General features: G+C 44.8%; 1 protein-coding gene across 1 annotated transcript; it reads left to right on the top strand.

Moving 5' to 3' along the window:
- The first annotated feature begins 9,090 nt into the window (after positions 1-9,090).
- On the top strand, positions 9,091-11,118 carry RASSF10 (Ras association domain family member 10). Its single transcript, XM_073658255.1, has one exon. The coding sequence runs from the start codon at positions 9,462-9,464 to the stop codon at positions 10,797-10,799; it is 1,338 nt and encodes a 445-aa protein (XP_073514356.1). The 5' UTR covers positions 9,091-9,461; the 3' UTR covers positions 10,800-11,118.
- The last annotated feature ends 1,569 nt before the right edge of the window (positions 11,119-12,687 follow it).

Here is a 12,687-nt window from a genome sequence, read left to right as displayed (position 1 = left end):
TCTCTGGCCTAAACCCGACTCTTTTAAACAATCTGAATAATCAGGGAGAAACTATTACTGTTTTTCTTTACGGAAAAATACCAAAAGCTGGATAACAGATTTTTTACTGTGGGACGGCAAAACCACAGTTATAATTTACTGGTGTATACCAGACTTTTTTAAATATATATATTTGCGGCTGAACAGTGAGCGACACACTCAAACTGTTTTTTTTTAAGATACAAATGGCCCAAAAGTGGATAATACAGAGGTTTGAACCGTGGAACTGCAAAATCACACTTCTGTTTCTCTGGCCTACCCCAGACTATTTTGAACAGATATATTTGTGTCTGAACAATCAGGGAGACACTATTACAGTTTTTTTTTTACGGCAAAAAATGCAAAAAGCAGGATAATAGAGATTTTTTACCATGGAACAGCAAAACCACAGTTATAATTTACTGGTGTATACCAGACTTTTTTAAATATATATATTTGCGGCTGAACAGTGAGCGACACACTCAAACTGTTTTTTTTAAGAAACAAATGGCCCAAAAGTGGATAATACAGAGGTTTGAACCGTGGAACTGAAAAACCACACTTCTGTTTCTCTGGCCTACACCAGACTATTTTCAACAGATATATTTATGTCTGAACTGTCACAGACACACTTTTTTTTTTTTTTTGGGGGGGGGGACACGAAAAGGTTAATAAGACGGGTATTTGTACAGTGTGAAGGAGGAAAAAAAAAAGAGGATTTAGATTTAAAAAAAAAGGATTTTTCCTGGCCCCCGAGACCTGGAGCTAAGTCCAGCAATTTCAGCAACAGGAGCACACAGGACTGTAATGCAGCGTTTGCTGGTATAACCACTGCGTCTCTTATACCACCTGCCTGGTATCTGGGATGGACATTAGTCCTGAGAAGGACTGTTTGTTTGATCTGGCAGCCTTTACAGACCCTACACTAACTATTTCGCAGTATATATCTCTCCCTAAATCTGCAGCGCTGTCCCTACACTGTCTGATCCCAGCCGTCTGTGTCCAAGATGGCGGCGCCCGGTTTTAAATACTCAAGGTGACGCTGTGCGGCCAGCCAATCAATGTAATGCCCACAACCAACATGGCTGCGGCATTACAGTGACAGGCTGGCAATCCCTGCATGTTCATTGGCTCTGTAAAGAGCGCCAAACATGCAGGGCGGAGACCCGAGCTCCTGCCCGAGTAACCCGAAAATGCTCAGTGCTCGCCGAACATCCCGAGTAGCGTGATGCTCGTGAGAGTACCGAGCAGTGTTGAGCATGTTCGCTCAACACTAGTCAGCTTGTCAGCATTGTCAGTTGACAGGCGAGTGCGCTTATCTGTTATAATTCCCCCTGCGGCACTAAAAACACGCTCCGATAACACGCTAGCGGCAGGGCAGGCAAGGAACTCCAAGGCGTACAGAGCGAGTTCATTCCAAGTGTCCAGCTTGGATACCCAATAATTAAAAGGCACAGAGGCATCACGGAGGACGCTGGTACAGTCGGTAAGGTACTCCCTCATAATCTTTTGAAACTTTCCACTCCTTGTGAGAGTACCCCGTGCCTCAGGGCCTGTAAGCTGGGCGGGTCTCAGAAAACTGTCCCAGAATGTTGATAGTGTTCCCCTGCCTCTGCTGGATTGGAGTTGCGTCTCTCTCGCCTGTACGCCTTGGTTGAGCAACGAACTGTGACCTCTGCCGCTAGCGTGTTCAGATGGGAATTTTTTTAACAGTTCTGCAGCAAGGGCCTTCTGGTACTGCCCCATTTTTGTAGACCTCTCCACCTCAGGAATAAGAGAGTGAAAGTTCTCCTTGTAGCGGGGGTCTAAAAGTGTCACCAATCAGTAATGACTGTCACCCAACATGTTTACAACGCGAGGGTCACGGTTAAGGCAGTGTAACATAAAGTCAGCCATGCGTGCCAGACTGGTAAAGGGCAAGACTTCCGTGTCCTCACCAAGATGATGACTGACCATGCTCTCCTCCTCCTCCCCCCTGTCCTCAGGCCACCCACGCTGAACCGACGGTATGACAGTTGTACAGGTACTACCGTCTACAGCGCATGATACCAGCTCCTGTTCTTCCTCCTCCTCCTCTACCCCATTGTCCCCCAATGCACGTTGGGATGAGATGAGGCTGGGCTGTGTGTAATCGCCCGCCAAGGCTTCTTGATCCATCTCATCATACTCTGGCTGCAATGCCTCCTCTTTAATTCTCTGCAGAGAACGTTACAAAAGACAGACAAGTGGGATGCTGACGCTAATGATGGCGTCATCGCCACTCACCATCTTGGTGAACTCCTCAAAGTTTGTCAGGATGGTACAAACAGTACAGACCAAAAGTTTGGACACACCTTCTCATTTAAAGATTTTTCTGTACTTTCATGACTAGGAAAATTGTACATTCACACTGAAGGCATCAAAACTATGAATTAACACATGTGGAATTATATACTTAGCAAAAAAGAGTGAAACAACTGAAAATATGTCTTATATTCTAGGTTCTTCAAAGTAGCCACCTTTTGCTTTGATGACTGCTTTGCACACTCTTGGCATTCTCTTGATGAGCTTCAAAAGGTAGTCACCGGAAATGGTTTTCACTTCACAGGTGTGCCCTGTCAGGTTTAGTAAGGGGGATTTCTTGCCTTATAAATGGGGTTGGGACCATCAGTTGTGTTGTGCACAAGTCTGGTGGATACACAGCTGATAGTCCTACTGAATAGACTGTTAGAATTTGTATTATGGCAAGAAAAAAGCAGCTAAGTAAAGAAAAACGAGTGGCCATCATTACTTTAAGAAATGAAGGTCAGTCAGTGCGAAAAATTGGGAAAACTTTGAAAGTGTCCCAAAGTGCAGTTGCAAAAAACATAAAGCGCTACAAAGAAACTGGCTCACATGAGCACTGTCCCAGGAAAGGAAGACCAAGAGTCACCTATGCTTCTGAGGATAAGTTTATCCGAGTCACCAGCCTCAGAAAAAACAGGTTAACAGCAGCTCAGATTAGAGACCAGGTCAATGCCACACAGCGTTCTAGCAGCAGACACATCTCTTCAACAACTGTTAAGAGGAGACTTTGTGCAGCAGGCCTTCATGGTAAAATAGCTGCTCGGAAACCACTGCTAAGGACAGGCAACAAGCAGAAGAGACTTGTTTGGGCTAAAGAACACAAGGAATGGACATTAGACCAGTGGAAATCTGTGCTTTGGTCTGATGAGTCCAAATTTGAGATCTTTGGTTCCAACCACCGTTTCTTTGTGCGAAGCAGAAAAGGTGAACGGATGGACTCTACATGCCTGGTTCCCACCGTGAAGCATGGAGGAGGAGGTGTGATGGTGTGGGGGTGCTTTGCTGGTGACACTGTTGGGGATTTATTCAAAATTGAAGGCATACTGAACCAGCATGGCTACCACAGCATCTTGCAGCGGCATGCTATTCCATCCGTTTTGCGTTTAGTGGGACCATCATTTATTTTTCAACAGGACAATGACCCCAAACACACCTCCAGGCTGTGTAAGGGCTATTTGACCAAGAAGGAGAGTGATGGGGTGCTACGCCAGATGACCTGGCCTCCACAGTCACCAGACCTGAACCCAATAGAGATGGTTTGGGGTGAGCTGGACCGCAGAGTGAAGGCAAAAGGGCCAACAAGTGCTAAGCATCTCTGGGAACTCCTTCAAGATTGTTGGAAGACCATTTCTGGTGACTACCTCTTGAAGCTCATCAAGAGAATGCCAAGAGTGTGCAAAGCAGTCATCAAAGCAAAAGGTGGCTACTTTGAAGAACCTAGAATATAAGACATATTTTCAGTAGTTTCACACTTTTTTGTTAAGTATATAATTCCACGTGTGTTAATTAATAGTTTTGATGCCTTCAGTGTGAATGTACAATTTTCATAGTCATGAAAGTACAGAAAAATCTTTAAATGAGGTGTGTCCAAACTATTGGTCAGTACTGTATGTCAGACATCCAGGTCCACTCCTGAGGTCTTATGTGTGGAGTCTGACCTGAATATCGACAGCCTTGTTGCAGCTGGTACTCCACAACTGCTCTCTTCTGCTCACAAATCCTTTGCAACATGTGGAGGGTAAAGTTCCAATGTGTGTGGACATCACACACCAGTCGGTGTGACGGAAGCTGCAAACGCTGCTGCAACACAGCAAGGGGGGTGGAAGCTGTAGCCGACTTCCGAAAATGAGCTGACAGGCGGGGTACTTTGACGAGCAGATCTGGCAACTCTGGGTACGATTTAAGAAACCGCTGAACCACGAGGTTAAGCACATGAGCCAGGCATGGTACGTGTGTGATCTTGCCTCGCCTCAGAGCCGCCACCAGGTTACGGCCATTGTCACACATGACCATGCCTGGATGTAGGTTCAGCGATCTCAGCCACAGATCTGCCTGCTCTTTCACAGCTGTCCACAACTCACAAGCAGTGTGAGGTTTCTCACCTAAGCTTATGAGTTTCAGCACAGCCTGTTGCCGCTTGGCTGAGGCAGTACTGCAGTGCTTCCAGCTTGTAACTGATGTGGTGATATCTGAGATGAAGGTTGAACATGAGGGGAGGAGGAAGAGGATGATGCGCAGGAGCGGTACACAGTGGGGGCAACTCTGACTGACATAGGGCCCGCAATCCTCGGTGTGGGGAGGATGTGTTCCGTCCCAAGGTCCGACTGGGTCCCGGCTTCCACTATGTTTACCCAGTGTGCCGTCAGGGAGATGTACCGTCCCTGGCCACAAGCACTTGTCCACGTGTCCGTTGTCAGGTGGACTCTTCCAGTAACTGCGTTGTTGAGGGCACGGCAGATGTTTTGGGACACGTGCTTGTGTAGTGCGGGGATGGCACACCGGGCAAAATAGTGTCGGCTGGGGACCGAGTACCGAGGGACGGCCACCGCCATAAGGTTGCGGAAGGATTCCGTCTCCACCAGTCTAAAAGGCAGCATTTCTACCGCAAGCAGTCGTGAAATGTGCGAATTTAGGACTGTGTCCTGTGGGGCGTTGGCTGCGAATTTGCGCTTTCGTTCAAAGGTCTGGGATATGGACAATTGAACGCTGCGGTGGGACGTGGACGTGGATGTTGATGCTGTTTCTTGAGAAACTGCCATAACAAGTGAAGACTGAGAGGAGGGGGCATCTTTGCATGCAGTATGGACAGGGGATTGCCTTGCACTCACAACAGGGGGTTCTATTACACGCACAACAGCGGAAGAAGCAGTGGTGACACCCGCTGACCCTGGTCGTGGACCCTGGGGTTCGCCCCACAAAGTCGGGTGCTTTGCTGCCATGTACCTGATCATGCTGGTGTTAGTCAGGCTGGTAGTTTTGTCACCCCTGCTGATGCTGGCATGGCAGGTGATACAAATGGCCTTTTTGGGGTTATCAGCAGAGTCTTTAAAAAAATTCCAGACTCTGTAAGACTTACAGGTTGTACTGGCAACGTCCCTCGTGTTGGTGTTACGGGGAACGGTTGCCCGCCTTCTGTGTGCGGCCACCACACTGCTTCTTCCTGCCTGTTGGGGTACTCTGCCTCCCTCTCCCTGTGTGCTGCTGGCCTCGCTCTGCGTGTCCTCCTGCCACGTTGGGTCAGTTACTAGATCATCCACCACCTCCTCCTCTTCCACTTGCGCACCACGATCCTCCTCCTCACTTCGTGGCAATTGTGTCTCGTCATCGTCCACCTCTTGTGACAAAATGTCAGCGTCGACTTCCTGTGGCCGTGGCTGTTCAAATATTTGGGCATCGCTACATGGGATCTCCTCTTCCACCACTTCAAGCGGAGCAGGCGAGGGGCACAAATATGGAAATGGACCAGTGAACAGCTCTTCAGAGTGTCCAAGTGTGTGATCAGTTGCTGTCTGACGACACTCGGCATGGTGGGAGGAAGGAGCATCAGGGTGAGGAGTTGTATGCGGTCGACACTCACGGCTACTAAGATTTGACCGTGTGGAAGACAGACCGGAGGTGGTGGTACCCAGGTAACTGGAAGTATTATCTGCTATCCAATTAATAACCTGTTCACACTGATCAGTTCGCAATACTGGTGTTGTAGTGTGCTTCCCTAGTAATTCGGTCAAGAAGTGGGAGCGAGAAGATGTGGCTGTTGGTTGTGGCACATTTTCACCTTGGCCACGGCCCCGTCCTCTACATGCACCATCACCAGAACGTCCAGTTCCACGTCCCTTGCCACGCGCCTTGCCCATTGTAAATTAAGTAAAATAGCTTACACTCACACTATCAATGGAAAAAGGGTAATAAAAAGTAGATTAGAACCGTGGAAGAGGAAAACCACAGTTCTATTTCTCTGGCCTACACCAGAATCTTTTACACAGATATATTTGTGACTGAACAGACAGGGAGACACTATTTTTTTTTTTACGTAAAACAGGCCAAAAGCTGGATAATACAGAGATTTGAACCGTATACCAGACTTTTTTTAATAGATATATTTGGGGCTGAACAGTCAGCGACACACTCAAATTGTTTTTTTAATGTAAAAAAGGCCCAAAAGTGGATAATACAGAGATTTGACCCGTGGAACTGCAAAACCACAGTTATATTTTTCTGGCCTACACCAGACTCTTTTAAACAGATATATTGGTGTCTGACCAGTCAGGGAGACACTATTACAGTTTTTTTTACGGCAAAAAATGCCAAAAACAGGATAATACAGAGATTTGACCCGTGGAACTGCAAAACCACAGTTATATTTTCTGGCCTACACCAGACTCTTTTAAACAGATATATTGGTGTCTGACCAGTCAGGCACTATTACTGTTTTTCTTTACGGAAAAAATACCAAAAGCAGGATAATACAGAGATTTGAACAGTGGAACTGCAAAACCACAGTTATATTTTTCTGGCCTACACCAGACTCTTTTAAACAGATATATTGGTGTCTGACCAGTCAGGGAGACACTATTACAGGTTTTTTTACGGCAAAAAAAATGCCAAAAACAGGATAATACAGAGATTTGACCCGTCGAACTGCAAAACCACAGTTCTATTTTTCTGGCCTACACCAGACTCTTTTAAGCAGATATATTGGTGTCTGAACAGTCACAGACATGCTCAATTTTATTTTTTTTTTTGGGGGGGGGGATACCAAAAGGTTAATAAGACACGTATTTGGACAGTCTGACTGAGGAAAGAAAAAATTCAGGATTTAGATGAAAAAAAAAAAAAATTTTCCTGGCCCCTGAGACCGGGGTGATAAGTCTAGCAATTTGACCAACAGGAGCATACAGGACTGTAATGCAGCGTTTGCTGGTATAACCACTGCGTCTCCCATACAGCCTGCCTGCCTGCCTGATATCTGGGATGGATATTAGTCCTGAGAAGGACTGTTTGTTTGATTTGGCAGGCTTTAGAGACCCTACACTAACTATTTTGCAGTATAAATCTCTCCCTAGCTCAGCAGCACTAACCCTACACTGGCTGATCCGGAGCGACTGTGTCCAAGATGGCGGCGCCCAGTTTTAAATACTCGAGGTGACGCTGTGCGGCCAGCCAATCACTGTAATGCCCACAAACAACATGGCTGCGGCATTACAATGACTGGCTGGCAATCCCTGCATGTTCATTGGCTCTGTAAAGAGCGCCAAACGTGCAGGGCGGAGACCCGAGCTTCCGCCCGAGTAACCCGGAAATGCTCGGTGCTCACCGAACATCCCGAGTAGTGAGATGCTCGGGCGAGTACCGAGCAGTGTCGAGCATGCTCGCTCAACACTAGTCACTATTTTACATCAGTATTTATAGGCCAACACCAGAAGTGGGTGAAAATGCAGAAGTGGTGCTCGGATTTTTATTATACATTTTTTCTGATTGTTCCACTCCTGATTTTGGCTTACAAATACTGATGTAAAATACTGACCAAACACTGAACGTGTGAACGCGGCCATAGGAGAAGGTAGATAAACTTTTTTTTTCTGATCAGTGACAAAAACTGATGAAACTTTGACCAAACTCTGTTGACACTCTGATAAAAATCCCGTCAAAAAACTGATGTCTTAATGAGGTCTAAGAAAAAAAAAAATAGGGTATACAAGTATTGACTAAAACAGGCATATCAGAAAAGCTGACTGGTCAGTTTTAAATATGAATAGCCTCATAAAGGTAAAAGTGGAGACATTTAACACACAACCAGTTCCTTATCATCTATTCAATATGTTCATTAAAAGGTGTATTCCCAGCTAAAAGATCCTATCCCAATATGTAGTAAGTGTAATAATAAAAATAATCTTCAATTATAAAATATAGTATAGTTCTTCTGATAAGCTATGTCAGTTACTCCATTTGCACAAAATGATTCTGGGAGAGTTTTTTTTTTACCATCTTATTTATTTAATCATATTTAAAGGGGTATTCCCGTCTCCAAGATCCTATCCCAGTATGTAGCACGTGTAAGAATATTAGCAAATATCTCAAATTAGAAAGGTAGTATAGTTCTTCTGATAAGCTATGTCGCTTGCCCCATGTGCAGGTCATTGTAGTAGCTTAGGTATCCTTGGTTACGACCACTAACAACTAACATTATATGAGAGGTCATAAGCATGGATAGCTAAGCTACGCAAATGCTCTGCACATGGGGTAAGAGACATAGCTTTTCAGAAGAACTATATTACCTTTCTAATTAGAGATATTTGCTAATATTATTACACCTCTTACATATAGGGATAGGATCTTGGAAATAGGAATACCCCTTTAAATACCATTAAAGAAAAAAAAAGGTTAAAAAAAAAAAAACTGTTCCAGAATCATTTTGTGCAAAGAAAAAAAAAGAAATCTAGTCTAGTCTGTAGGTATAATACTAGTATTACATATTTCAAGAATCAGATTGAAAGAATGATAGATGTAATATCAGGGGCTTTAGTTTTACACATTTGAGTCATTTAATTACATTTACTACTTTCCATTGTTTCTAACAATGTTCATAATAAAGTCACTTATTCTGAAGCATAAAATGAGGATCCTATGCGACTGTGAAGTTCCTCTCACCTGCCTGTGACTCTAGGAACTCTTCCCAATAGCTGAGTGTGAGGCAGGGACTTGCAGTCGGTGTACTGGAGTTGGCTGATCCCAGTGCAGGGCGGGGATAGTTTCGTGTGTCTGGAGGAAAAGCCTCAGACTGAGCTGTGCTGGCGCAGAGGGAGGCTGGCTTGGTCCTGGAGGCGCAGCCTGCACTTGAGATGGCTCCGCAGATCTGATTGCGCAGAAAAGTTATCCCAGCAAAGCGCAGCAAGGAGAAAGACATCACTGCTAGCCCTGCGCTCCTGTGGGCGCCCCACGTCTGAGATCAGGGGCACTTTGCACACTTTTGGAAGAAGCAGCCATCTTTAAAGGACTATCCAAGCTGGATAGTGGAGGTCTCCGCAGGACTTTACTGTTCGACTGCACTAAACCCTATGGATTATAGTTGTGTTCGCATATTCTCCAAGCGCAGATTGTGATCCGACCTGGGAAAGGAGATGGAAAGCGAGGAGGAGTGGAAGATTTCTGTCTGGTTATGTGAAGAGGAGAAACTTGTCTCTGGACTCACCAGACGCACAACTTGTGCAGATGTGGTCAAGGTCCTGTTGGATGATCACAATCAGAAGCAATCTGTTGAGGGGTCCATGATGTTGGCACCAGCTCAGTCTTACTGTATTGTGGAAAAATGGAGGGGTTTTGAGAGGATCCTTCCAAACAAAACCAAGATACTGAGACTTTGGACTGCTTGGGGTGAGGAGCAGGAGAATGTGAGGTTTGTGCTGGTCAGGAATGAAGCTTCTCTACCCAATATTGGACCTAGAAGTGCTGAAGCTAAAGTGGTTCTCAGCAGGGAAAGCCCGTGTCCCTTTAAAGGGGCCACCAAAGCCACCATGGCCCTCAACCAAGAGAAACAACGCAGGGTGGTAAGGAAAGCTTTCCGAAAGTTGGCCAAGATGAACAAAAGGAGGCAAGAAACTTTGTCCAAAGAGTCCAATGCAGTGGAGAAGATGGAGACTCTGGTCCATCTAGTTCTGTCCCAGGATCACACCATGCGACAGCAGGTGCAGAGGATTAAGGATCTGGACAGGGACATAGAGAGGTATGAGGCTAAAATTCATTTTGACAGGATGAAAAGACACGGTGTTAATTATGTCCAAGACACATATTTGGTTGGTGTTGTTCCAGATAAGACTTGTGACATCAAGGCAGAAGACAATTGTTCTGAAGAAGAACTTTTTGTAGACTTTGAGGACTATGCACGAAAATGTGAGGGAATCTTACTGCTGCAAGATCAAATAACCCAACAGGAGGCTTTGATTGAGCAAATTACCATTCAGATCCAAGAGGAACTAAACAAAAGGTGGATGGAAAGACGTCAGGATGACCTGTCCTCAAAAGACCAGGACCCTACTACAACAATTGCAGATGAGGGGGAATGTGAAAATGAATTGCTCCTTCAGCAGGAGAGGGTTAAAACTGAGCTCAGTGCCAGTCTCTACATAGGACTGAGGTTGAACACAGACCTGGAGGCTATCAAGGCGGATTTGGATTATTCCCAAGAAGTATGGAATGAAAAGGAGAAAGAATTACAAAGTCTTTTGGACAACCTTGGTACCTTAGACTTGTCAGAGACACAGGATACATGTGAGGAGCTCAGGCCAGGTTGCTCACAGGTTGTAGAGAGGACATGTAATGAAGGCTCAGGAGTTTGGGTTGAAAAAGACATGGGCCCATGCACTAATTCTGAGGGGAATGATGAGGATTCAGACACCGGGTTAAGCTCCATGCACAGTCAGGACTCTGACTCCACACCAGTCTGTGAGTCCTTGGTATAGCTGACATGACTAAATACCACACTCAGAGTTCACAGATGCTCACTAGGACCTGAAGTCACAAGGTCTCTTCTTTATCAACAGATGCTATCTCTAAGGAAACTTTATAATATTTATCACTTTTCTATTTGCACATGAGGCCAACACATCCAATGGACCCCTGGGACTCTACTGTTGGATTGTACTAGATTTATTGTAAAGGCCCCACAGTATCTTTGTTGCACATTCCTTACAAAATACAAGGCTGACTCTGACAAGCCCAGGAGAAAAAACCTTTGTTTTCTTGGTATTTTTTTTATAATAAATATGTGCAAAGTTTTAATTATGTGCATGTGCTTTTAATCTAAATGCATTGGCATTAGGAACAATTAGGTTATACGGGCTCCCAGGCAGAAAAGATAATGGGCCCTTTATATATATATAGTTGTGTAGCACCTGTCACTTGTACATTATGCACTTATACACGATGACTAGGCCCTTATACCTGAATGGTCAATCTGCCCTGAGCTGATTTTTGAGGTTTGCAAACTTTTTACCAGCCCAGCACTTCAGCCAAGATAAATAATACATCCTCATTATTCCTTTAGTTACATGTCCGGTTAGTCTCCAAGTTACAAGCTCTGTTTGTTCCAGCAAGTTAAATATCTCGGCTTCGAACATGAGGATATCTTGCTGGAGCCAATGTTTATTACCATGCCCTGAATGTTATTTTGTAGTTACTGTGCGGAAACGGTCTCATGTATTTGAGAGTAAATGGAATATTTTTACATGTGCTGTAAATGACAAAGTTGTCCTGGCCGCTACTGTAATATATGACTTATTTAAAAAATATAAAGTTTTGTGTATTTTTTTTTGCCAAGTTAAAGTAGTGAAATGCCTATAAAACTTAAATGTGTTTTCTGTTACACCCCCCCTCCACAACACTGAAATAGCTAATGCGAAATGTTACATTATATTGTACTTGCAACCAGTGCCTGACACAGACAGAAAAGGGCCTCTGTGCAACAAAAGTGTATGGGCTCTTTGCAGTCCATTACTCTGTCTATGGCCACGGCCCCTCTATCAGTATTTGGTCAGTATTCGGTCAGTATTTTTTCTCAGGAGTTGGAGCCAAAACTAGGAGTTGGTGATAAATGCAGAATTGGTGACTTGTTTCTATTATACCTTTTCTCTGATTGTTCGGCACCTTGTTTTGTCTCCCACTCCAGAGAAAAAATATGGACCAAATACTGATAGTGGGGCCGTGGCCTATGACAGAAGCTGCTTGTGGCCTCCTTACCTCTTGGGTCTTTGTGCAGCTGCACAGGTTGCACCAATGATTTCCTGCCCTTGCTGCAACTCACTACTTTCAAGTACTAAGTGTTGAGTCCAAATTTTTACTGTTCTGCAACAGTAATATTTCTGAACTAGAGAGTGGTCCAGATCAAGCCTGGCAGATCAGTGCAATATATCCCATAACATGGCAAGCAGGACCAGAACACAACAGTTGCTTGCATGCAATGTTTTGTTTTGCACTACTGATGCATGGATTGCAGCTATATAAACATGCAAGGAAATACTCCAGCCAGGTGTTATGGCCAAAGATTTTTAATCTGTAAATAATTTAGACATCTTTGCGGATGTCCGAGAGTGTCGTACTTGTTGTAATGCAGGGAGTGGGTGTCTGAAGAAAGATAGTGGGGAAGAGTTTGGGTGGTCCAGCTCATTGGCAGTGTGCAGTGGGACAAATTTTGGAGTGAGCCCTTTGTTCCTGCTGCAGTTGTGGTGACTTTTTTTCTTGCTTACAGCTATACTTTGTTTCACAGGGCTTAGTGAAGAAAGGGGTCATTTGGATAGTGCAGATCTGGCCATATGCAATAAATGAAAATTCCTGGGCTCTGAGTGTGCAAAG

The sequence above is a fragment of the Phyllobates terribilis genome, unplaced genomic scaffold, assembly GCF_046119375.1.
Source record: "Phyllobates terribilis strain yellow unplaced genomic scaffold, ASM4611937v1 Scaffold_13__5_contigs__length_258822181, whole genome shotgun sequence".
Taxonomy (NCBI): Eukaryota; Metazoa; Chordata; class Amphibia; order Anura; family Dendrobatidae; genus Phyllobates; species Phyllobates terribilis.
This window is presented reverse-complemented; position numbering and strand designations above follow the sequence as displayed.